The sequence below is a fragment of the Phocoena phocoena genome, chromosome 14 (genome assembly GCF_963924675.1).
Source record: "Phocoena phocoena chromosome 14, mPhoPho1.1, whole genome shotgun sequence".
NCBI lineage: Eukaryota > Metazoa > Chordata > Mammalia > Artiodactyla > Phocoenidae > Phocoena > Phocoena phocoena.
In genome coordinates this window covers 60,412,852-60,440,136 of record NC_089232.1, presented here as the reverse complement: position 1 = coordinate 60,440,136, position 27,285 = coordinate 60,412,852, and the positions used below count along the sequence as shown (strand labels likewise).

The 27,285-nt window shown below is 37.7% G+C and overlaps 2 protein-coding genes across 2 annotated transcripts; one reads left to right on the top strand and one right to left on the bottom strand.

The window, feature by feature from the left end:
- The first annotated feature begins 2,334 nt into the window (after positions 1–2,334).
- Positions 2,335–4,287, top strand: CEBPZOS (CEBPZ opposite strand). The gene is made up of 3 exons (XM_065891684.1): positions 2,335–2,449; positions 3,513–3,557; positions 4,205–4,287. Exons 1-3 carry the CDS (start codon positions 2,335–2,337, stop codon positions 4,285–4,287), a joined length of 243 nt encoding a protein of 80 aa, XP_065747756.1.
- Positions 4,288–4,328: 41 nt separating this feature from the next.
- Positions 4,329–27,165, bottom strand: CEBPZ (CCAAT enhancer binding protein zeta). Its single transcript, XM_065891457.1, has 16 exons — positions 27,010–27,165; positions 22,408–23,897; positions 16,699–16,930; positions 15,956–16,145; positions 14,451–14,539; positions 12,136–12,189; positions 11,494–11,596; positions 11,321–11,389; positions 9,733–9,799; positions 8,415–8,515; positions 7,900–7,957; positions 7,398–7,585; positions 6,909–6,998; positions 5,459–5,517; positions 5,279–5,360; positions 4,329–4,468 (listed from the first exon to the last, which is right to left on the bottom strand). Exons 1-16 carry the CDS (start codon positions 27,163–27,165, stop codon positions 4,329–4,331), a joined length of 3,168 nt encoding a protein of 1,055 aa, XP_065747529.1.
- Between the last annotated feature and the right edge of the window lie 120 nt (positions 27,166–27,285).

Here is a 27,285-nt window from a genome sequence, read left to right as displayed (position 1 = left end):
TTCCGGGTCGCTCAATGACCTTGGCGCGGCACCGGTGCAGTGCTGCTTGCGCTGCGCGTGTGTCGGCGCCTGGCTGGGAGCCCGGGTGGGGGCGAGAAGCCGGGTGTAGGGGGGAACCGGGGCACCGGAGATGCGGAGGCCGCGAGGGGCTGAGGATCGCGGGTAGCCTCCCCGAGGCCACTCTCGGAGGCGTCGGTGGTTGCTTGGCGCTTGACCGTGGGAACCTGGAAAAAGTGCCCTTGTAATTGAACCCGGGGTCGTAGCAGGGAGACCTTGTCCCACATCTGGAGTGTGAGGAAAGACCTTGCTGTTTGAAATGTTGCCTGGAGATGCTGAGCCGCGTCGATCTCCAGCTTTGGTGCATAGACGAGGGGTTTTCGGACGCAATCATTGCACATTTGTCTTAAGCTTGTGCACCCTAAGTCAGCTTCTCAGCCCAGTGTGATGTAAACTCATGACACACAGCCCTGCTTTTCTTCGAGCCCATCAGAGGACTGCTTCATTTTAAACTTCACCTGAGTTCCATCCTTCTCCAAAATCTTGTCTAGTCTTAACTCTGCCTCTGCCCGTTAGTAACCTAACTGTCGTGGATGGCTATGCCTTTGGTGGTCTTTATCAAATGGGTTTTATCAGTCATTATAAACACCTTTTCTGAAGTTGAGGGACTTGGAATATAAAATGTATGTATATCCGTTTTTAAGAAAGGTAAATGCTTTACTATACAGTTACTTGGACTTTGTTTTTTGAACCCTTATCCTCTCTCCCTCCCAACAAAACAAAGCAAAATTCTACTTGGAGTCCTTACACTGTGGATCTGGCTGCAGGCAGGCTTTGTTTTGTTTTGTGTTTCACCCTTTGAACATTAAAAATAACCCCAGGAGAGCTCCCTGTACTGATCATGGCTTATTTCCTGTCAGTTATGTACAGCATAGTAGTAGACAAAGCAAAACAAGTCTCCCACTCCCTCACCGCCTCTTGGTTATGTGTAAGTTCTTTTTTAACTCCCTCCACTTCACTTCTCTTAGGTAAGAATAATGAAGTTTTAATCTTTTAGTCCCCAGGGTGATCACATTATCAAAATGAGAGAAGGGAATCTGGGGGCTGGGGGGGAGGGACACCTGGTTACAATATTAGTAGGATAATCCTACCAAAGTAGGGTATTTAATTATGCCCACCCTCAGACATTGTGAAAAGGAGTTAAAATTGAATGGAATGAGCGGGAGAGCTGGAGCTGTGGAGTATTAGAGAGGAGGTGCCACCTCACACGGAGAATGGAAAAGTGTTACAGAGCATACACAGGACAGTTGAAATCCTGAGTTTAAAAAACACTGTTCTCCTGTCCTTCCTGACTTTGATGGGCACAGCCAAAAGGAAAAAAAAACAACAACTTGGGTTTACATTTCATATATTGTCATATATGCTATTTTCTTCACTTGTTATATAGCCCTTTCCTTGTTAGCTTTTGCTTTAGTGAAAGAGAATAAAGACTTAAGCCCTTCCTTCTGAATGGCTTTTAATTATAGGAAGAGAATCAAGATTTGAAGTCTAGTTTTGCCACTTACTGGGTGATGGTGGTCAGTGTTCCCCTCACGTGGTCCAGAGGCCTCTTGTATAAAAGTCACTTGGAGTTGCCTGCAAAAGGGCAGATTACTGGGCACCAACCCTAGAGTTGCTGAATCAGAACCTGGGGATTGGGGAATTGCTGAGGCCCAAGAATGTGCATTTCTAACAAGCCCTTTGGGTGACGTAATTAGTTTGCAGCTTAGAATAGCAGCTCCTCAGGAACAAGAACCAGTTTATTGCTCAACTTTATATAAAATGCCCAGAACTGTGGCACATAGTTCAGTATGTTGTATAAATAAATGAAAACTTCTAGCTATAAAACATGTACAACGACTTGCAGAAGAACCATACTTTTGTAAGGTACTTCATAAAGAATTTCACATATTGTGCCCATTAGATCATATCTTATTTAATTCCTAGTTCAGCTAAAAAAAAGTTTTACCCTAACTCGCACCATTCTATATTCTTAGGCAATTTAAAAATCTCAGTTCCATAAACTGTTAGTTCCTTTCACAATGCCTTCCATTTTGTCTCCGCGCTGTGCTTTCTCCGGTCATGTCTTTGGTTCACTTGTGCCTCTTAGGCATGGAGGTTGAAAACTAGGAAAGTGAGACATGTCTAGTACAACTAAGGATACGGTAACTTTAGGGTTTTATTTCTATATAATCATTCAAACTATGGGAATGAACTGGCAGTTATTTTTATAGAAGTGGTACTAAGCTTGTATATGCTTATTCAGGTTTACATTTATTTGTTATTGTTAAACTTAGGATGGCCCGTACTATGGATCCACTGGCAAAGAAGATCTTTAAAGGAGTTTTAGTAGCTGAACTTGTGGGCATTTTTGGAGCATATTTTTTGTTTAAAAAGATGAACACAAGCCAAGGTAATCATAATTCAGAAATTAGTGTTTTGTAGGGGGGTGTACAGTTTGCTTATGCATTTTAGGTTAAATGGCTTCTTTAGAGAAACTGCCTTTTCAGATTCAGTGTATTGATATTAGCCATTTTATAGGCACAAGGGGAAGAAGCTAGGTGTTAATTATTATAGAATAAATTACTCCTCTCCCTAAAAAAAAAAAAAATTAATGTTTGTAGACTAGGGAAAATGTTTCATACTTCCATGGATTTTACTAATGGGGGGCATAGAGCAGTGTCCTTGGTCTGGCTTAGCACAGATGGAAAAAATCCAGCCTGCCCATTACACCTCATTGTTTGGTAAGACTGGAAAAGCAAGAGGTAGCATAGCTGAATTGTCAAGTAACCAGTTTCTCAAGCTAGCAGAGTGCTTCCTCTGCATCAACACTAGCCACTAAAAGCCTTTCCCATGCCACTGGCCATCACCAAAAGTGCTTTGTCATTTTGTGGGGGAAATTTTATATTAGCGCCTTCAACTTGTAAAATCAGAAAGTGCTACTTTCTCTTTCCCTAAAGCAGGGAATAGTAGTCCTGGGGTGGTGGCCATCTTTGAAACTTGTCATTTGCCTTCTTAACGGATGGAAGGGTATAAAAGAAAACATCCAAACGGTATTTAAAAGCAAAGTAAAGTTTAAGATCACTTCAAAAATTGGGTGTAGTGAAGTCTTATGTCTAATTCTCTAAAAAGGTAAAATGGCATCCATAAAAACAATTTATAAAATTACACAAGGGAATTTCACATTAACACTGAAAATTTGCTTTTAAATACCATTTCAAAATAAATTACATCATATATATAGGCCAAGTTTTAAAAACTCCAAAATAACTAGGGAAGGCTACATATAAGGTTTAAGTGCAATTTACACCCTATTTAAAAAGATACAGTTCCTGGATTACCAAGAAGGACTTTAACACAAATGTCTAATTTATAGGATTCCTATCTTATAGACCCTAAAGCTAGCACTAAACTATGCCTCCATGTGTTAAAACAATGAATTTCTAATCATACCTAATTTTAAGACTTTTCTTTAGATTTCAGGCAAACAATGAGCAAGAAATTCCCTTTCATCTTGGAAGGTATGTTTTTCCTTAAGTGAAATTAAGAGTACAAAACAACTTCTTCAGGTAACCTTTATAAATTGTTTCTTTATGACCAATTAAGGGCTAAATGGCTTCTTAATTTTGTGATGCCAGTTTCCAAAAATACTGTTCATTTCGATTTTCACTCCTTCTGAGAACACAGTGGAGAAAATTCTCATCCCAGTTAGCCAATGGGTGAATCCAGCTAACAGGCTGGATTCTTAATTCTTCCAGTGGGTTAAGAATGTAGACTTTGGAATGAGACTCATATCTGAGTGTGATGGAATCAAATCCACAGCTTAAAACTTAAAACCAATCTCTGGTTTGCGAACGGGCTTTTTCTTTCTCCGTCAAGTAGAGATAATGATGCCCATCTCATGAACTGTTGTAAGGATTAAACAAGATAACATTATGTAATTAATTACTGCACACAGTATCTGGTATAAAGTAATGCTTAGTGAATAGTGTTCATTACAATGATTAGCAGAGATGCTAGAGCTTATATACAACACATGTATCCTACTGTCATCCTTTTCATTTTACCATGTAGAAATAAGGGGAAAAAAGCTTGATTTTTTTCTCAATATAGTTTAATTTTAACACTTTTACATGATTTCATAAATGACAGCTATTTCTATTTATAGTTTATTACAAATCCATTGAACACTCTGGAATGTATGGCATCAGAGAGCAAGATCAAGAAAAATGGCTGAACAGCAAAAACTAGGAGTAAGTAGAATTTTAACTTGTAATTTACTTAGAAAACACTCATTTTCTTTGCTTTTTAATTTTTTGAGTGGTTTTTGGCCTCCTCTTTCTAAAATTTTTCTTCCTCTTGATGATGCTTTTCACATCTCTGTTGTGTAACCAGTCATCGCGTTCAGCCTCCCACCTAAGCTGTTTGAGACCTTTGAGGAGGGAGAAAAAAGATAAGCACATTGTAGACTCTTAGAGGCCCCACCAAACATCCTAACAGGAACTTCCAGTCTGCCATGACCTACAGTCATTTCCCATCCACTATGCAAAGCCCTCCTTGGTTGTTGCTTTCCTTCCATATTTACCGTCAAAGATTTACTATTTACAGCAAAGGAACAAATGCTTCACAGATTTTATTTCCCCGAACACTTACTGGTGAAAGAAGAGCAGCCAGTAACTATCAGTATCAGAAATAATTAAAATGCCTGTATTTATAAAGTTACTTAGCAAATTCATATTATATAAAAATAGCCTGCTTCCATAAAAAAAAAATTAACTTTTGTAGGCTGTAGTCTTTTTCTGTAGTATAAATACTTTTTAATCCCATGTGCTCTGCAGACAGAGGTGGAAAAGCCATTCTTTTCAGGTTGTGAGGAACCATTTATCCCTTCTTACTATAAAAAGGTCCTCCAGGGCTTCCCTGGTGGTGCAGTGGTTGAGAGTCCGCCTGCTGATGCAGGGGACATGGGTTCATGCCCCGGTCCGGGAAGATCCCACATGCCGCAGAGCGGCTGGGCCCATGAGCCATGGCCGCTGAACCTGCGCGTCCGGAGCCTGTGCTCCGCAACTGGAGAGGCCACAACAGTGAGAGGCCCGCGTACCGCAAAAACAAAAAAAACCAAAAAAAAACAAACAAAAAAAGGTCCTCCAGAAATATTCAGATTTTCAGAAATTCTAAGTTAAAGCCTAAGTTAGTTAACCTAATTCGAAGTTAAAACCTAATAAAAATTCAAGTTACTTACTTGCATTATCTTTGTTAGCCATGGCATTCATGCCAATGTTATCAAACTTGGATCCCATATTTTCATCCAACAGCTGGCCAAACTTTAAAAGAAAAAAGGGGGGGATGCATGTATTAGAAAACTTAAAAAACAATGTATCAACAGAATAGCTAAGTGCTTAAAGCAGTACATTAGCCTTACCTCTTCAGCAGATACAAATAGGTTGGAGTCATTGAAATTTCTTTTTTTTTTTCTTGGTCCTTAAAAAAAAGTATAAGTCTAGATTATTAAATTGTAAATCCAATGATTTTGGATAAATATAATCTTCAACATAGTTTTGTTAAAAATATATATATATTTGGGTTAAAACACACAATTATCTCCTAGTATCATTAGGTAGCTGGCATTTAAAGACAGAAAAATAACTTAGAAGTTAGTTTAAGGTTTTTTTTTTTAAGTTAATATCCTAAATAGGACTGTTCAGGTGACAACAGTGTCTTCTTGTCTTTCAGATTTGACCATCGATCAAAGTTCGTCCTATTTCATAGTATCAGGCAAGATTACAATTCTAAAGTTGACATGGATAGATTTTAGACTATTTAAGTGTAAACTCTAAGTCAGAGGTTTCGTTCTAAGAAATTGATGGAAGGTTTATTATGTGATAAATGGAGTTTTGTTTACTACTCAAAATAAACCTGTTCTTTAAAAAAAACTCCCCTATAATTCTAAACATATAAACCTTTCAAAATAGATAAGATAGTAAAATATCTATTTTTAATATTTATTACATTTTTTCTTTTCCATTATAGTTTATTACAAGACATTGAATATAGTACCCTGTGCTATACAGTAGGACCTTGTTTATCCAATTTATCCTCCTCTCCTTTGCCCTTTGGTACCACAAGTTTTTCTTCTATGCCTGTGAGTCTGTTTCTGTTTTCTAAGTAAGTTCATTAATGTTTATTACATTTTAACTCACACTATCTAAAACTATATTAACTAAAAATATTGCTTTTATCCATTTTCACTTTACCTGAAACAATACTTAAAACTCTACATCAATGTCTCTACTAGAGCCACTTTGGAATAAAATTCGTCATAAAACATTTATTGTGCTTTCTACATTTTTATCAAAAACTTAATATTGTCACCTGATATAGTACTTTTTTCCTTTTATTAGCACCATAGAAATTACACTAAAAGACATAATCTGTTATCATATACTTTAAAAATTCCTATCTGTTTTATATATTTTTGAGGTTATAATCATTTTGTCATGGCAGATCTCATTAGAAAAGGAAAATGAAGTTAATAAAGAGCATGGGTTTTTAGATGGGTCAAATGGGAAGGATAAGAGTTGATAGAGAAAAGGAAAAAGGCAACAGGTGTCTATGGAAAATCCATGGCTTACGTATTATTGAATGGTTTAAACATGAATGAAATGATGATCTAGAGCTATTTAAATGAGAGGAGTGAATGTGGGAAGAAAAAATAATTGAAGGTGGATGTGAGAAACAACATTTTTCATATATTAAAAATATGTTTAAGACTTCTTATCCTTTAGAAAAGTTAATTTCCCAAAATGATAATGAACAATAGCTTTCCCATACTCATTGCTTAGGTTTAAAAGAGACTCAATAAATTTTCTTACCTTGAAATGACCCAGCAAAGTCAAAATCATTTGCACCTTTTCTCTTGCTTTTCTTACTATTGACTTTGAAGCTGACATCATCATCAAGTTCTGTTACCAAAAAAAACACCGCTGTTATTAAGCAATTTAAGAAAACAGTAGAACTGCTGTAGGGCTCTGATGATGAATATTGATTAACTTTTAAAAACTACAAATTACCATTACCAACATTTTAAAAAGGCAATATAACAGCTCGACAGGTATAGCACAGATAGCCTCATTGCTGATTAAAATAAAAGCCCAAAACAGAAACTCAACTGCTGATAAAACAACAACAAAAAAACCCTTCAGTTTCAAATGAGAGGAGAAAAAAGGTCCTCTTTAAATTTCTGTCTGATCTGAGTATTAATCTGAATACAGGGTAATATTAAAAAACCTTCAACAGAAAAACTAGCCTATGCTGAGGAAGAAAGCTCCAGTTTGTTTTTGTCTTATATTTTAAAAGTTTACCTGGAATGCCCTCATTTTCATCATCTAACACATCCATGAATGTTCCTCCATCTTCCTCAATTTCACTAAATTCTTTATTCATACTTCCTAAGGAAACTTCATCATCATCCAAATTACCAAGGTCCTCATCTTCTGAATCTTCATCTTCTAAGTCATCCTTAGCTCCTTTTGCTTTCTTCTTCATGTTGCTGAAGAAAAACAACAACTTGAAATGTAAAAGAGGACTTTGTTTTCTCAAGTATGTTTTGGTGACCAGCAGGGCATTAGGCTGTTAACAGAATTCAAAGGAGAGTGACAGACAGCTCAGAGCCTTTATTTAATATACTAACGGGCATTATAAAGGTCCAAAATGAAAGTACTGTGTCCACTTCGCAAACTTCCTTCAATACCTAATACCTTTCTCCTATACAACACATATTCCTGTGCTCCACTGTTCCGAGGGACAATAATTTGAGAAATGCTGGGAAAAGTTAAAAAAAAGAACTGAAGAACAGTATTTTACCTAGCAAAGTCAAGGTCATCCTTTCCAGAGGTGAAACAATTATCATCTTCAAACATGTCTGCCAGAGAACAATATACAAATTGTAAGATGTAGCAAGGAATAACAAAGTTGACATGTCTTATATTTGAATCAATCAACACATCATGATTTGGCTGTTCATGATAAGTAAACACCAAAATGATATACATTTGACACTGCTGGTGTTTTATTAATCTAAACAAACCCATGAATATGCTGACCTTAATTAAATCCCTAAACTAAATGCGTTCCAGTTAATTTTAGCTTCTTTCTACAGTTCTTTTATGGAAAGAGGGAAAATATCAAATAAAACAGTATTTAGCAATTGCAGACCTTTTTACTCCATTAGAACTATTTATGTGCTTATTTTTAGTAGGTATAATATGATATGCAACATGTGAGCTCAATGTAAGCTTATCTAATTTCCCATTTTATTTTCAGTCTAAATTCCAATAAAATTTTTCTAACTCTGTGGATTATAAAGGTAAACAAATTACCAATCATCTTTTCAAATTCCTCATCATCCACATCTTCTATACTTTCTTCATCTTCATTCCGTTTTTGTTTCAGTTTAACACTAGCAACTTTTTTATAATACCTAAAATAAAATGCATGTTATACATTTGATAATTTTATCATAGGGCCCATTTTACTATAATCAAAGCACCTATGGCCAGTGTCACAAACAAGTGTAAAAACTGTTAGCTGGATATAAATGACTAAAATCTGTATTTATTATAGAAAAACTAGTTTTGAATTCAAAACATTTGAAAACTTTTGAAACGTGAAGTATAGTAAATTTCAATGATTTAGGCTTGGTTCTTCATAAAAACACCTTAACTCATCTTAATTAAATGGCACCGTAAAAGGTTGTTTTAGCATCAGCACGATTGCAATGATACAAGTATTCGAATATTAGAAACTGGGGCTCTAAATGACCTGTAATCACAATATTTTATCAGTTAGACTTTTTCTTCTATCAGGGTACAGTGAAACTTAGCATTTTGCAGATGGGATCATAGCCTCAAAATTGTTTACACAAAAAATTTTTAAAAAAAGCAAACCAGGGACTTCCCTGGTGGCACAGTGGTTGGGAATCCGCCTTCCAATGCAGGGGACACGGATTCAAGCCCTGGTCCAGGAAGATCCCACGTGTCGCAGAGGAACTAAGCCTGTGCGCCACAACTACTGAGTCTGCGCTCTAGAGCCTGCGCGCCACAACTACTGAGCCCGTGCACCTAGAGCCTGTGCTCTGCAATGAGAAGCCCGCGCACCGCAACGAAGAGTAGCCCTCGCTGCAGCTAGAGAAAGCCCGCACACAGCAATGAAGATCCAGCGCTGCCAAAAAAAAAACGGAGCAAACCAAATCGAACCCAATTACCCAATCAACCAGATGAGATACTAGTTCCTTTACTATTACAAGGCATTAGTTTTAATACTAGTAGGTTTAGGACTTCTCTCCATAGTAGTGCAGTGTTTTGCTAATTCTACGCAGAGCCATGTTTTGGACAAATAACTCATGAGTTACAGATTTAAGCCTGTAAGAAAATTACTAGAGTAAAAAAACTTTTTTCAAAGTCAAGGTTCTTAAAATTTATGCTAAATTATTAAAAACAAAACCCTCAAATTTACTTGTTTTAGTTTCATTTATACATCTCAACATTAGCAAAATGACATTTCTAAACTCCCCTCACAAAAATGGATTGACATATCGTTTGCCCTTTTCAAGATAGGCCTATGTTAACAAAGCATTTATGGAATCTAAAAATTTTAAATTTAACAGTTCTCCAAATGAAACAGTATTAAATATATTACCTGTAGAAAAACACTTCATCCTCTGGTATTTGACTTTCTTCTTTTGCAAGGAACTCCTTACTGTTAACTAGGAAAACAAGTTAAGAATTTTATTTAAGTAATTCTTTTTATGTTATTCAAGCTCTTAAGACTAAATACAGAATACCTATAATTCTTTAGAATCTCAAAGATTCTAAAGTCTCATAATGTGAGGAAGTTGAACAGAAGGCATCTTATAAATTTATTTATTTATTTATTGGCTGTGTTGGGTCTTCATTGCTATGCACGGGCTTTCTCTAGATACAACGAGCAGGGGCTACTCTTCGTTACGGTGCGTGGGCTTCTCACTGTCGTGGCTTCACTTGTTGCGGAGCACAGGCTCTAGGCACGCAGGCTCAGTAGTTGTGGCTCACGGGCTCTAGAGCGCAGGCTCAGTAGTTGTGGCGCACAGACTTAGTTGCTCTGCGGCATGTGGGATCTTCCTGGACCAGGGCTTGAACCCGTGTCCCCTGCACTGGCAGGCAGATTCTTAACCACTGTGCCACCAGGAAAGTCCCTGGACAGAAGGCATCTTATACGGCAAAGGACAACCTCTGGAAAAGTCTGTGTAGAGGAAAACCAACATTTGAAACTTCATCGGCTACAATACAGTTTGTAGCCATCAGTGCGTCACAGTGAAAGAACAGGGTTCTCTTGTCCTCCAATTGCATCCAGGATCCAAATTTCAAGAGAAACAAAGACTCAAAAGAGTTCTAACTCGTCATTCTTCACCTTGGAAAAATGACAACAATGCCTGCCATTCTGGGAATAGGAAGCAAACACAGAAGTATCCACAATTTAACTTAATACTGAGGAAAACTAAGAAACAAGAATAAGGAACTACAATATATTAGTGTTTCCTCATCAGAATAAAAATTTCAGGCTCATCTTGGTTAAAAGAGTATTTGGCTTCTGATTCCAACTCTAATTTTGGGCAAGTCCTTTTATGTCTCTGGACCTCTGTGATATAAGTTAATTAGAAATTAAATGATTTATAAGTTGTAACTGAACCCTAGACTGTGAAAAAAAAAGGAGCTGGGATCTAGTGTGTAAAGAAATACCTGCTGTGAATACAAAAGCAGAATTAGATCCACAAGATTGGTACCAAATACCTGTTGAAATAAGTTTAAAATGAGGCTCTGTGACAAAATCTGTTGTGGGTATTTCCACCAAGCCCATTAGAGAGCTTAAAACGGTCTGAGCTGTAAAAGGTAATTATATATGGGGGGTGGCGGGGGCAGTGTCACTGATAAAGCTATAGCTTTACCTATAGATGATACAAGAATGGCAAATGCTAATTGTTAAAGATGGGTGATGGTTATGGGTGGGGTAGGGTGGGGTCCATCATATCACTTGTGTATATATGCTTTGTATGTTTGAAATTTTCTGGAAAAAAAAAAAAGGCCCAATCTCAGTAAACTTGAAAATGCATACCAATCTTGGCAACAAAGATGGATAATATCTCTGGTGCTTAGGTTTTATTCTGATAAAGTAGAGCAAAGAATAACACAATTTATGTGTTACTGACTTGTACTGTTGTCAGGTTCAACTGTCCAGGCTTTATACTTACCAGCAAGACTACGAATATCCTTCATAAAATGTTTTCTTTTTGGCTGCATCACAACACTGTCTGTGTTTTCTGAAATGTAAAATCAAGACAGTGTAATGTAAAACCCAGTTATATAATGTTGTTTATTGAATGTTAACAGGGAAAGCCAAAAAATTCATCAACTAGAAGCGTACCTTTGCCTTTATGTGGCTTTGGATTTCGGTATACAAATCGATCCAAGAATCTCATTAGTGTGAAATCCTGTAGTGGATCCCCTGAATACTCAACATAATTTCCCTGAAAGGTAGGGGGAGGGAATTAAGAAATTATATATATACATCCAGAGAAAAAACAAGAAGAAAAGCATAAACATCTATTACATTGCTTCGAAGGCACAAATACGCAATAAAAGACCCTTCAAATATCCCTCTCATGCATGTTATTCTTTTCTTGAAGAAATTAAACACACACTCATACATATTCTACAATGCACTGCTGATTTTATGAATAGTCAAATAGTATTATGTAGGTTATCTAACTATTAACCAGGAACCAAACCCCGACTGGCAAACACCACAAAAGGGAAAGGGGAGGGCAATCTTTCTTCAGGAGCAAAGCCAGGATGTAGTAAATAACTCTTGTGGTTTTGTAATATCCTATATTTCCATTCATCTCACAGTGGGAAGAATTATCTGCTGCTCTGTATCAAACAAGTCATTGCTCCTTTACAACAGCAGAAAAATGTACACGATTCTATCTAGTAAACACTGACTAATTATTATCTAAAACTGGATTATTTTCTTTAATTTCTTGTCTTCTGAATATTTGAGACTTACCTGAAGGATAGTCTTTGCAAAAAGGGCCACAGAGGGATGAAAATGCTCAGAAAGCTAAAAAGAAAAATGTGAAATAAGGTCAACTTCTACCACAGTTGCAGATTATTTAAGAAAATACAAAAAACTGAAACTTAAGCCGATACATCAGAAGAGTGATTCAAAATTTTGGTCTCAGGAACACTTTATATACTTAAAAATCAAGGACCTCAAGAGCTTCCGTAATTTAAGTGGGATATATCTATTGATATTTACCTTATTAGAAATTACAACAGAAAAATTTTAAACACTTATAGTTCATTTAAAATTAACAATAGGGCTTCCCTGGTGGTGCAGTGGTTAAGAATCTGCCTGCCAATGTAGGGGACACAGGTTCGAGCCCTGATCCAAGAAGATCCCACATGCTGTGGAGCAACTAAGCCTGTGCGCCACAACTATTGAGCCTGTGCTCTAGAGCCCACGAGCCACAACTACTGAGCCAGTGTGCTGCAACCACTGAAGTCCGTGCACCTAGAGCCTGTGCTCCACAACAAGAGAAGCCACCGCAATAAGAAGCCTGTGCACCTCAACAAAGAGTAGCCCCCGATCGCCGCAACCAGAGAAAGCCCGTGCACAGCAACAAAGACCCAATGCAGCCAAAACTAAGAAAATTTAAAAAATAAAAAAAAGTAACAATAAACCTATTACATATTAAATAAATGTTTTATGAAAAATAACTTTCAGAATAAATATTAGTGATAAAAGTAGCATTATTTTACAGTTTTACAAATCTATTTAATGTCTGGTTTAACGTAAGAGTGGATTCTCATATCTGCTTCTGTATTCCATGTTATTTTAGTTGAAGTATATGAAGAAAATCTGGCTTCACACAGATATATAGTTGGAAAAAAGAGGATTAACCAATAGTCTTTCACATAATTGTGGGTTTTCCTTTGATACTATACAAAAATTGAAGATTAGTTGCAGTATGGAATCTGAAACCCTATCAATCAGCTTTTGGTACTTGCTACTTAAAATTAACTGTTCTACAGTGAATGGATCTTTTATCCATGCTTGACTTCATAACACTGTGTATTAGTCATATGGAAAATACTGACTTTGTGAGTTATGCAATTCTTCCAAATGCTGGTCACATTTCATTCAGTATCACAAAAATCACATTGTTAGTATCACCACTCCTTTCAATCAGAAAAGGTATTGAGAAACTGTTAAGCTCAAGATGGTGGTTACAGGAGTTCTAAAATTTTAACCTTTGCTTAAAAGCTTGAACTTTATCATTGACAACACATACTGTCAGCTGTTTTGATTGAAGTAACAGGTTCACGTCATTCATTTTCAAGAAAATATCTCCCAAATACCCAAGTCTGAGTGACCAGCCTGTCTGTCAGCCAGACAGCTTAGCTGCGTTTCCAACAACTACACAGGCACTTTTCCTTGAGACATGAGACAACCCTCATACTTAGGTCTGCAGCAGAGTGTGTTCTTGTTTTATATATATACACACAGAATGTTAAAAAGACATGTATGTACTCTGGAGTCAAGATAATAAAATCAACAGTTTTTCCTGCCTCATCATTCTTATGTGATACTACTGGCTTTCTTCCCCCGCTGCAAGTATATGGCAATGAAGAATGTAATGCCCATGAGTGCAGCTTGGTACTACTGTCTGTATTTGCTTTAAGGCACCAGCAGTTTTATCCATTTAATACCATCAGCGCCACTGTCAATAGTGACAAAGGCAAATAATGTCCTGGTATCACTATGAAAGTAGTTGTGACCTTGCAGACTCGCTAACAAGGTGTCAGGGACCCACAGGAGTCTGCATGGGTAGACACTTGCTTTAGCAAAAAAAATCATAGAAAGCTTATTAGAAATATGCGTTCCTCTCACATATTTAAAAAGTAACTTTGCTTGCAAAAAGTTCTATTATCACAAAACCTTTCAGAGATATCTAATGCATAAAGCAAAATTTATCCATTTTACAGAGCCATTATATGCAATAGTGTGCTTACAAAAAGCAAAATTTACTTATAGCCATGTATAACATCCTTATTTTGCATGCACATTATTTAAGATTTTCTACACGTGAATGTAGAAATGTGTAAATTTAATGTTTTTCAGAGGCAACAGAAATATGGGTTATAAGGCATTACAGCCAGGTGACATACTTCAAATTGCTTTCTTCTGCCAATTAATGTCTAAATAACTAAACTCCTATATTTATCACTTATAAGAAAAATGGAAACTTCAAGGTGTTAAATCCATGGGGGCAAATATATAGCACAGTTGAATTAAGAGACAATTTGAAATTATTTTACCTTTTTGAGTTCCCAAAGACTTGTATTTTCAGCTCCACAGAACAAAGGGTTTCTACTGAATGGATCATATGTGTTTAACTGTTTGCCACCTGAGAACACAAATATAGTATTTCTCAAATGCTCTATTCCTAGCCCAAGAGGTCACTACACCCACCGGGATCAATGCTGTCACTGATAATTATTAAGTATCAGCATTTTTAGTTAGCCAGAATAACTACCTAGAATAAAAACTCCAAGCCACCAGAATTTATCTTGGTACCTAAGCTAGCATTTGCTATTGAGTAAACCAGGCAGCATATTTATCCCAACTACTAAAAGCTCCCCTTCAAAATTTATCCCCTTTCAAATAGGTACCCATTTCTCAGTCAATTAGGTCATAAGTGTTAAGATGACAAATGACCTGAAGATGAAACAGGTCTAAATTCTTTTGGAGCTTTACAGTACACTGAATGTTTGTCATTAAATTATGCCCAGAAGTAAGTCTCACTTGGAACAGGTTTTATATTATCTTCTTCATGTTTTTAGCAACTCCGGATTAGAAAATTTAAAACAAGGAAACTTCAGAACACGCAAGGAACTGTCTACTTCACAATGCACGTGCTTGTCATCCTTCTAAAGGATTATTCCCAGTTTAGCCTTCAGGGCAACTGATGGATTCTTTTAAAAACTTCCTGGTGGCTACCATATTTCTCTTTTATACTTCACAAGCAAACTAAAGTTCAGAGAGATGAAATAATTTGAACAAGAGTCCCACAACAAGTTTGAAGAAATGGGTCTGGCACCTTTCTTGATCCCCAAGGCTAGTGTGCTTTTCTTTACAGCCTCAAATGAAAAGCCTGCATTTCTAAGATTTCTTTTGGCTCTAATAATCTATTAATAGACTTAATTCAGTTTGTGTGTATGGAAAACATAGTTTCTATATCAAGAATGTTTTCAATCCTAAAACATTACTTGAAGGAACTACAGAGGGTAAACATGATGCTTGAACAAAGTAACCACAAGTTCCACACTATTCACAATATGTAACCAAATACCTCTGTAAATCAAACTTTGTGTGCACACGTGTTGTTTTCATGTATGTTCCATGCAAGAGGCCTTTACATGTACAGATAAAGATCAAGAAACTAAAACTCATTCAAAAGTATAAACTTATTACACTTCAGCTGAAGGAAAAGAGATCTACTGTGCATCTAACATGGCCACATTTTTCTCACTAAATCTTCACAGCTCCAAAAGGTATCTGCTTTAATTTCTAAGATTTAAATTATTTTAAAAGATATATTTATTATCTGTAGTACTGTTCATAAGTAAGTCAACGATTCATTATATTAAAAATTTACTTCTAGGATCCTAATTATATCTGATTATGCATGCTCCCATCTAAAATAAAGCAATATTGAGGACTTCTAAAATGGTATAATATTAATTTCTATTAAGATTAAAGGGGAATCCAGTTCCTCGGTTTAAAAATTCAAGAAAATAATTTAAAGATTTAAGAAACTCACCTTTCAAATTATCAAAGTGCACCCAAGAAGCAGACTCTAACTTTTTGGTTTCCACATGACGTTCAGACACAGTTTCTTTCATCTCAACTTTTTTCATGGTATCTGTATCTGTTTCTTTATCTGCATCAGTGAATTTTTCTGTTTCTTCATCATCTCCTATGTCAATAAAATTTTCTTCCTCATCAAACTCCTAAAAAAAAATGGTTTAATGAATCTGGGTTAATCAATTAGAAAAGTATTCAATTACGTGAAGTAGTTTTGAAGATTCCTTTATTGCAATTCTGATGAAACGTGTAAGTTCCATCAATGGAATTTAGAATGAGAGGAGGCCACATTCTTATTCCTAAATGTAACAAGAGTTAAGTTTTGAGCCAAGAATTCCTGAGACTTTGAAAGCATTCAGCCCTCAAATGAATTTTTGAGTTGTTGTAAATAACCCTACGGGGTAGGTGCTATTATGTCCATCTCACAACTGAGGAGATAGGCTTAAGAGATCTATTAGCTCTATAACTGTAACTATCTCATATAATCACATTTTAGGGTAGTTTCTTATGTGTAAAGGGGTGAAGCAACATGCCCACCTAGTAAACTGTACACCTGGGACTAAAATCCAGGTCAGTCTAATTCCAGGACTCACACTCTGCTCCAGAGAACTAAGTAAGTTATTGTCACTGAAGCAAAGAAGAAAAATACCAAATATATTTCAGAACCCACTCGATTTAAAAAGCAATTGTAAAATATACCGGAGGATCATCTAGTTGACTTCTTAAACCTGGTTTTGCTTTAAGGATCTCAGACACGAGATATAAAGCTCCACATATAAATGGCGGCATCTGTTCACATGTAACTTGAAGTAACCTCTTCACAAAAGCCTTCACCCTCCGCAACACAATGTCAGCTTTCAGAGACTTGTAGACAAGGTTAAGAAACATGGCTTGCTTAGAACACAACATTAACCCCGGATCCAGCATCTTCCTGCAAAACAGAAACAAGATTGTGTGTATTCATAAAACATCCCCATACCCAGCAACTACTAGAGGCAACTACTAACCTCATCTTAGTCAGGAATAACCTTGCTGCTTATTTTAGAACAAGAGACCATTTCTGCCCTAAGATGGAAGATGGAAGTCAATGACCAGAATAGAAAGAGTGATGATAGTACCAGGGGGAAGAAAAGCCACAGAAGCACGACATTCTTTTTTGTGTGTGGTTTCTTTTCTCTTTTCCAAGTGGTTTTCTATTCTCTAGACCAACAGGGCACAGCCCTAACAGTATAATTTTTCATATAGATAAAGAACTCCACAAGGAAGGCTAATCCAAAACCAAACAGTGAAAACTGACCTATGAAAGCAGTCAACTAGACCAGGGTTCTTATCCTTGCATCACTACCTACTAGCTGGGGGACCAGAGGCTGCCTCCACATGGCTCTAGTGAAGACTGTACATGTATAGTAGAAAACTGAATGGTGAGAATCTCTTGTTCAATGTACTACCTGTGTAAATCCTTCCTATACACTATTCTGTGCCCAGAATGCTATTCTCCAACTGTCTGCACATCCATAGGTTCCTCCATTATTCTCTCTCTCTGTCCCACGTTTATCTTCTTTATAGTTTAACACCTTTTGTTTCCTTTCTCTTTTTCCCCTCAAAGTCCAATGGAACAGGGACTGTGCCTGTGTTATTCACTGTTGTAACCCCAGTGCCTGGCACTTAATAAGCACTCAATATTTGTTGAATAAGTGGTTCATTCCATGGCAAGTGCTTGTTCAATATCTCTCGTGACTGGGGACTGCTCACTCTCACTCTAGGAGCACAATCCAATTTTGGACAACTCATTTTTGCCAGAAAACATCTTCTTTATCCACAGCTGAAATTTGCTCCTGTGTAATTTCCAACCATTAATTTTACTACTGCCTTCTGAAGCAACACAAGCAACAAGAGCAAAGTAAACAAGTGGGACTACATAAAACTTAAAAGCCTTCTGCACAACAAGGGAAACCATCAACAAAATGAAAAGGCAACATATGGAATGGAAGAAAATATTTGCAAACCATGTATCTGATAAATGGTTAATATAATAAAATATATTAGGAACCTCATACAATAGCAAAAAACTCCCAAATAATCCAATTTAAAAATGGGCAAAGGACCTGAATAGACGTTTTTCCAAAGAAGACACACAAATGGCCAAAAGGTACGTGAAAAGGCTCTCAACACTACTAATCATCAGGGAAATGGAAATCAAAATCACATCGAGATATCAACTCACACCTGTTAGGATGGCTATTATAAAAAAGACAGGAGTTAACAAACATTGAAAAGGATGTGGAAAAAATGGAACCCTTGTACACTGTTGGCAGGAATATAAATTGCTACAGCCATTATGGATAACAGTATGGCAGCTCCTCAACAAATTAAAAATAAAACTATCATATGACCCAGCAATGCCACTTCAGGGCATATATCCAAAGGAAATGAAATCAGTATCTCAAAGAGCTATCTGCACTCCCACATTCACTGCATTATTCACAATAGCCAAAGTATGGAAACAACCTATGTGTGTGTCAACAGATGAAGGGATAATGAAGATGTGGTATATACACACAATGGATTATTATTCAGCCACAAGAAAGAAGCCCTTTTTGTGACATGTATGAACCTGGAGGACATTATGCATGGTAAAAAAAGAGAAAGACAACTACTCTAATGTCATGTATATGTAGAATCTTAAAAAAAAAATCAGATTCATAGAAACAGGGAACAGATTGGTAGGGGGTGGGGGAATGGGGAGATGTTGGTCAAAGGGTGTAAGCATTCAGTTGCATGGTGAATATAGTTAATAATACTGTATCGAGTACTTGAAATTTGCTGAGAATACATCTTAGGCATTCTCAACCCCTCCCCCCAGTAGTAACTATGTATGTGAGGTGATCGATGTGTTAATTAACTTGATTATGGTTATCATCACAATGGATACATGTATCAAATCTTCATGTTGTATGCTTTAAATATATACAATTTTATAGGTCAACAGACTGGCTAAAAAACCCACAACAAAATAACCTAATTATATTTTTACATAACAGCCTTTCAAATACTTGACCATTTACTATAGCTATTATTTGTCCTTCTCTCCCCCAAAGTCTCTCTTCTGCAGGTTACTGAGATATTATCTCATACAATAATTTTTAAATTCTCTCTTTATCCTGTTTGCTGAATCCTAGAGATGCTCCAAATGGTCTGGACCCCCAGACATTAGGACACCCAGAATTAATACAATCCTCCAGATAACCACTCCAAAAGTGGAATCAATCCTTTTGTTCCAAGCACTTTAATTTTTTTCTACTAACACCAGAAATGAAAATATTTAACCTTGTGAGGCATTTTCATATTGCTCACATACCTAGTTTTCCCCATTTGTCAGTTCCACAATTCTAGTACCTATTGGTGATATTCTGAGAAAGTCTGTGTTATTCATATAATCTTTGCTATTCCACTTTCTCTCTTCTCATTTGAATTTTCAACATTGCCATCCATTTTGGCACTCATTTTAAATCATAAGTTCCATTACGCATCAAGAGAAAACTTGAGAATTTAGATGGTTGTTGTCTCCACCATTTGACCCAGAATATGTTCCTGGAGTTTTTGATAAATCACGTTTTTGTAAACCAAATCACTTCTTCATTTCTTTTACCCCTCAACTAATATCAGGGAATTTTTATTTAAAGGATTTTTAATAAAACCAAGAGAAAATAAATACTTTAAAAAGGCTTAAAAGCCCTTTGAGGGAATCCATCTGTGAGAGCTCTTGACAAACAGTAATTTAAAGAGTTTAGGAATGTACTCCTCAGAGATGTTAGACTGTTGTGTTAAACTCTGAGATGTTAAACGGATATTAGAAATATGTTTTCCAATAGATTCCACACACTTTCTAAAAATTAGAAATTCTTATGACCCTCAAAAGTTACCAAAAAACCTAATCCTAAAACCTCTACATTTTCAGCCTTGGAAGTCTTTCCAAACTAAAAAAAGTTTTAAAGTATTTATTACTTTATTTTTATTTATTTATTTTTTTGCGGTACGTGGGCCTCTCACTGTTGTGGCCTCTCCTGTTGCGGAGCACCGGCTCCGGATGCGCAGGCTCAGCGGCCATGGCTCACGGGCCCAGCTGCTCCGTGGCACGTGGGATCTTCCCGGACCGGGGCACGAACCCGTGTTCCCTGCATCGGCAGGCGGACTCTCAACCACTGCACCACCAGGGAAGCCCTTGGATACATTTTTAAGGAATAGTCAGCATGCTCTCCTGATGGATTGGACTGGGGTATGAGAGAAAGAGAGGAGTCAAAGGTAACTCCAAGATCATTGGCCTGAGCAACTGGAAAAATGGAGTTGCTCTTGACAAGATGGAGAAGAGTGGATAGACGAGTTTGGGGAGGAAGATGAGAGGAGTTCATATTTCTTCCTGTGAATTCGAGATGTCCACTAGACATCCAAGTGGAGAATTTGAGAGTGCCTTTGGCTGTGCAAGTCTGGAATTCATTGGAACTGGGGTAGAGGTGTACATTTGGGTGTCATCAGCAGATAGATGGCTTTTAAGACACAGGAAGGAATGAGATAATCAAGGGAGTGAATAAGGCAGAGTAAAGAAGAAATCAAAAGCTTTGGGGCAGCCTAGCATTAGACCCAGTCTAAGAAGTTAGCAGGGAGGAGAAGAAAGCAGTAAAGGAGACTGAGAAGAAGGAAGACCAGTAGGACCTAGTGACCCCTAGTCATGTGACCCCTTACAAGATCAGGAAGGAATGCTATCTTTTTTTTTTTTTTTTTTTTTTTTTTTTTTTGCGGCACACGGGCCTCTCACTGTTGTGGCCTCTCCCGTTGTGGAGCACAGGCTCCGGACGCGCAGGCTCAGCGGCCATGGCTCACGGGCCCAGCTGCTCCGCAGCATGTGGGATCTTCCCGGACCGGGGCACGAACCCGTGTCCCCTGCATCGGCAGGCGGACTCTCAACCACTGTGCCACCAGGGAAGCCCCCTGCTTTATTTAAAAAAAAAAATTAAAACATTTCTTTTTGGCCACAGTGTGTGACTTGTGGGATTCTTAGTTCCCCAACCAGGGACTGAACCCAGGCCACGACAGTGAAAGCGTCAAGTCCTAACCACTGGACTGCCAGGGAATTAGGGTTACGGTACTTTAAAAGACTGTAGACTCTTAAGAGTTGTGGAAAGGCCTCTGAGACTCTTTTTAGTGTATCAGTGCAATCAGGGCCATGAAACACCATGAACTCCAAGTCAGTAGGCCTGGATTTGCCACCTAACTTGGCCTCATACTGTCTGTGAGACCTTGCACAAATTATTGTACCTCACAGGCTGGACAGCTGTTAAGAGGATTACATTTAAGAAATGTATGTGAGTAGTAATAATAATAATGATGATGATAATGGTAGCAGCCAGCATTTACAGAGCACTTACTATGTTGTTGGACATTGTTAAATTCATACCATACACTGACGATGACATGGGTTTACAAATACATTAACTCCTTAATCTTATTAAAACCCCAGTTCTGTCATTTTTTAGCTGTGTAACTGTGGGGAAGTTTCGTAATCTTCATAATAACCCTACGGGATAGGTGCTTCTCTTGACATTTTATAGATGAATAAAAGCACAGTAAAATGGGATTGATCATGTTTACCCATATGGTTTTAATGAGGATTAAGTAATTTGTCCAAAGTTACACAGCAAGCTAATGGCTGGTATTCAAATCCAGGTCATGTAACTTAGGTCCAAGATATTAACCACTATGTTACATTTCTCACAAGATATATGTATGTAAAATTAGAAAAACTTATTAGAAGGAAATACATAGCTTGTTGGTGTACTTCAACAGTTCCCAAGTGTACAAACTGTTCAAAATATCAGCCCTCAGTGGGTGCACTGCAGGACAGTTGCAAAATTCAGTAAATCTAGTACCAAAGTCTTAATCCCAATATTTAAGAAAAATTCCAAAACTGCAACCCCCAACCCTCCTATCTAAAAACATTCTTGTTTACCATTTGTCCTCCGCAATTTGAACGAAAGTGCCTCTAGAGGTGCGAATTTTGTTCACTGTGCTATATCCCGAGTTCTGGAATAGTGCCCAGCACATAGTTGACACTCAAAAAATTCTTGTTGAATGAATGACTAAATGGCTGTGCGAAGGACAGGAGGAAAGAAATACAGGACGGAGGATGGGGACTTCCCAAAATAAAAAATAATAAATGACGTATTCAAAACATATAATACAGATGCCCAACAGGGAACCAAAGATTAAATGACTCAAAGTTGGTGAAGAGCAAGTTGCTAAGAGGGGCCAAAGATCCTACTTTCTAAGTCTTTCTATTGCCCCACAGAGGGGCACTGCGTTATATTAGACCACATTACTTCTCATTCACACACTGGAATAGTAGGTACTTACCGATATAATGCTGCATAATATCGATCTGATATCGTCTGCTGAGAATTCATTACTTGGAAGAGCAACATTAAAGCCTGCACACTGGTATTAAAATTCACAATATGCAGCACTTTGAACAGCGTGTCAACCTGCTCCCTCACTTTGTCATCACCAGTCTGGGCATAGGGATATGCCCTATTCACTCCTGTTAAAAGGGCACTGAGCATTTTTGACTCAATATCTTTTTTCTTGATGCAAGTCCGAAAAAAACAAAAATAAAGAGTTATTAGTTTGTTAGCTAATTCACTTTCTTCATGGGAGAGGGCCATTTGATTTAAAAAGCAAATTGCATAATACTGGGCTTTGGAGCTGATATTTGAACGGAAAAGCAGTCTTTCTACTTCACTACACACAACTCCTTTCATATTGGGATGTTTACAAAGCAATGTCTCCAATAGATGGGAGGCTTTGGTGGCTATTCTGTTCTGAGGATCTCCCAGTTTATTTACCACCTGCACAAGAAGGGCCTTTTCTTCCTCGGGTTTGTTACAAAGCAGCTCATGAGCCACTACAAGGGCTCGAATTTTGGTGGTTACTAATGAATCATGACTTAAAGTTTCTAAGACTTGCACAAATTCAGCCACTAAGTGTTTCAGCTGGTGTTCAAAATACCATAATATGAGTCTTCTATCTCTTGAGTCCTTGTTGCCACTGGACAACTGTTCTAGTTTGTCGAAAGGATGCTGGCTGAAAATCCGTAGCTTTCGACTGTCTGGCAAAAGGTCTGTAATGAGTAACTCTTTGAAAGTATCCAAAGCCATGAGGCACTGCTGTTTGCTGCCCTTCTTTTTAACAAGGTTCAGGAGAGTTTCTACAAACTGGAGTGTGTGAATAGCATCATCCTGAATAAGAAGAATCATGGCTGCCATTCTGTCACCTAGCGTCCCTGATGACACAATTGCCTTCATCCAGGTAGAAGAGGCTCCCTTCTGATTATGTGTCTTATTTTTGAATAAGTTGATTTCATGTTCATACAACTTCTGAGCCAAGGTTTTGTACTTAGACACAACATCCCGAGGCTGGGGTCCCAAAGAGTATTCATTGCTATACTCCAGATCATACCATTTGCCTCCAGACTTAAGTAACAATGTCCATCTCTCAAAAAATTCAAAGATATCCTGTTGCTTCTCTCTCTTTGCTTTTGTTATGGCACTGCTGTTCTCATCAGAATGTTGTTCTGGCCTCTTCTTATTTTTCACCTTACTTTCACTTTCTACTGTATTTTGCTTTTTATTATCTACTTTAGATACTCTTGCTTCTTTTTTGCCGCCTTCTTGTTTTTTAGCTGGTTGATCTTCTTCAATTAAGAAAGCTTTTGCATACTTGGCTAAACTAAGATTCTGAATAAATGCTTCCAATTCACCCTGCTGAAGATCATCAATTGCTCCTTTTTTGCCTCCATCCACCACTTCCTCATTCTCATCCAAAGCAGCCAGCATAAGGTAATCTTGCTGCATAAAAATATAAGTTAAAAATAAGTTACAATTCCAACAGTTTAGTTAAAACCTCAAAAGTTAATTTGATACCTATATCCTTGAAATCAATTATCCATGAAATTGAGTTATCACAGTATTGCCTAGGCTCCCACCTACACCCAAAGTACTTACTTGATAGATCAAAGATTTAAATGTGAAAAATAAAACCATAAAGTAATAGGAGAAAGCACAGCATAATTTAAAAAATAATTCCAGGGACTTCCCTGGTGGTCCAGTGGTTAAGATTTCGCCTTCCAATGCAGGGGGTGTGGGTTCAATCTGCTGGTTGGGGAGCTAAGATCCCACATGCCTTGTGGCCAAAAAAACCCCAAAACATAAAACAGAAGCAATATTGTGACAAATTCAATAAAGACTTTAAAAATGGTCTGTATCAAAAATAACTTTAAAAAATAAAAATAAAATAAAAATTTTTAATTAAAAAAAGAATTCCAGAGTAGGGAAAAATCTTTCCAAATGTGACATAAAACTCAGGGTCCATAAAGAAAAGAATGGATATATTTATCATTCTCTTACAGACAAAACATATACAAAAATTGAAAGACAAATAATAAGCTGGAAAAAACAACTGGCAACTCATATCAAAGTAATTTGGCTTAATATGTAATATAAAAGTTCCTATACATCAGTTAAGGAAGTGACAAACCAACAGAAAGATGTGCAAAGGATATAAACAAACGGTTCATAGAAAAAAAAAAGTGGTTCTTTAAAAATGTGAAAAGATGCTCAACCTCACTGATATTTAAAGGAGTCCAAATCAGAACCACAATGATACATCTATTTTTTAATCTGCCAGAGAAGCAAAGATAAAATTAAGACAGGTGGTGTTGGGGAAAGGGTGGAGGAAAAGGCACTTTCCTAAATGGTTGATGGAAGTATAAACTGGCACAACTTCTATGGAGAGCAATTTGTCAACTTCAGTCGAAATACAAGACACATCCTTTGACCCAGCAGTTCCATTTCTATAAATTTAGGTTATGCATACACTTACAAATGTGGAAAAAGATATATATGTTCAAGGTTATTTACTGAAGCATTATTTAAAATAGCAAAAGACTGGCAACTTAAATATCCACAATAAATGGCTAGTTAGATAAATTAAGAAAATGATGTTATGGGCATAAAACCAAAGACAGAACTTTATACTGATGTGCAGGGATCTCTAATAAAACAGTAAGAAAAAAAGACTTAAAATATTATACAGTATGGTACCTTTTGTGTAAAAAATAACAAACATAGGTGTGTGTGTGTATTTGCTTGGAAGATATAGAAGACACAAAAATAATTGCTTCCTGGAAGGGAAACTGCATAGCTGGAGATAAAAGTGGGAAAGAAGATTTTTCATCATGCACCCCCCCTCCTTTAAACAAAACAAAACAAAGCAAAAACCAAAACAAAGCTTTTCGTAACATGTGCATATATTATGTACTCAAAAATTAAATACAAGGGAGACGCAAGAGGGAAGAGATATGGGAACATATGTATATGTATAACTGATTCACTTTGTTATAAAGCAGAAACCAACACACCATTGTAAAGCAATTATACTCCAATAAAGATGTAAATAAATAAATACAACCCAAGTACAGAGCAAACTGAATCTGCCCCAGTAAGTTGCATTTCTCCTGCCTCTAATCACTCATCCTCCCCGTCCCCATGTTGCCCAGAAAGTCTAGTCTGAAAACAAAACATTTAATAAAAAGCAAAGCTCTGTCACATATTTGCTACAAATCTTCTAAGGTTTCCCATCAAATTCAGAACATAAGCCCATCTTCTTACCTCTCTGACCTCATTTCTTTTTTTTTAAACATCTTTATTGGAGTATAATTGCTTTACAATGTTGTGTTAGTTTCTACTGTATAACAAAGTGAATCAGCTATACATATACATATATCCCCATATCTCCTCCCTCTTGCATCTCCCTCCCACCCTCCCTATCCCACCCCTCTAGGTGGTCGCAAAGCACTGAGCTGATCTCCCTGTGCTATGTGGCTGCTTCCCACTATCTAGTTTACATTTGGTAGTGTATATATGTCAATGCTACTCTCTTACTTCGTCCCAGCTTACCCTTCCCCCTCCCCCTCCCCGTGTCCTCAAGTCCATTCTCTACATCTGCGTCTTTATTCCTGTCCTGCACCTAGGTTATCAGAACCATTTTATTTTTTTAGATTCCATATATATGTGTTAGCATATGGTATTTGTTTTTCTCCTTCTGACTTACTTCACTATGTATGACAGACTCTAGGTCCATCCACCTCATTACAAATAACTCAATTTCGTTTTTTCATGGCTGAGTAACATTCCATTGTATATATGTGCCACATCTTCTTTATCCATTTATCTGTCGATGGACACTTAGGTTGCTTCCATGTCTGACCTCATTTCTTACGGCTCTCCTCTCACCTCACTTGCACTATTTTTATTGTTCCTGGAACTACAAAACCAAAAAGGCTCACTCCCTTCTTTCCTTCAATTTTCTGCTCGAAAACTCGGGGGTGGGTCCCCCGATCACCTCGTTTAAAACTGTAACGCCTCTTCCATTTATTATCCTCCCTCCCCGTTTTAATTTTCTCCACTCAGCGTCTGATATACAATGTATTCCAAAGTTTGGTTACTGTTTCTTTGCCTTAATTAGGATGTAAATTCCAAGAGCGCAGAGAGCTTCTTGGGCGTAAACTGAGCGTGTGGGTGTACTTTGTGAGAATAGAAGTTAAATTCCAATACCAGTGGGGCTCCAAACACTGATACCACGAGGTCAGGACCAAAAAAAAGGTCAGTCCTCTCCGACCTGATGGAGTGCCAGTTATACTACGTCAATAAAATGAGATGACGCCTACATCCTAAGAAAAGACACGGCATAAAAACGTTCAATTCTAAACGACTTTTCTCTTGCAAAGAGCAATGGGAAAGAAGTGCGGGAAGCGCACCGAGCACATTTCGAAACTGGGATCTTGGTCCACGACGCCCTCCCACTCTGCAGCTCGGGGGCTGCCGCGCCACTTGCCCGCGCCACTCGCGGGACCACTCCACGCGCCTGTGTCTCCCTTCTCCTGGAGTCCAAGGCCATTACCTTGGTGCCTCCGAGCCGTAAAACCTCCTGCAGGGAGAACCCATCGTCGGCTTCATCGTTAGCATCCTCGTCGTCTTCGTCCGGATCTTCCACCGCTTCCTCCGGGAGCCAGGGCCGCTTAGCGTGGAACTCCAAAGGTTTCTTAGCAGCCGCCATAGCAAGCAAAGCTCACGCGCACGGCCCAAAGCTTCCTTCCGCTTGGCCGGGTGACGTACTTCCTGCACGGGGCGTGTCCTCCCCCGGAAATAGGAGCACTCCCTACCTACGGGTGGCTGG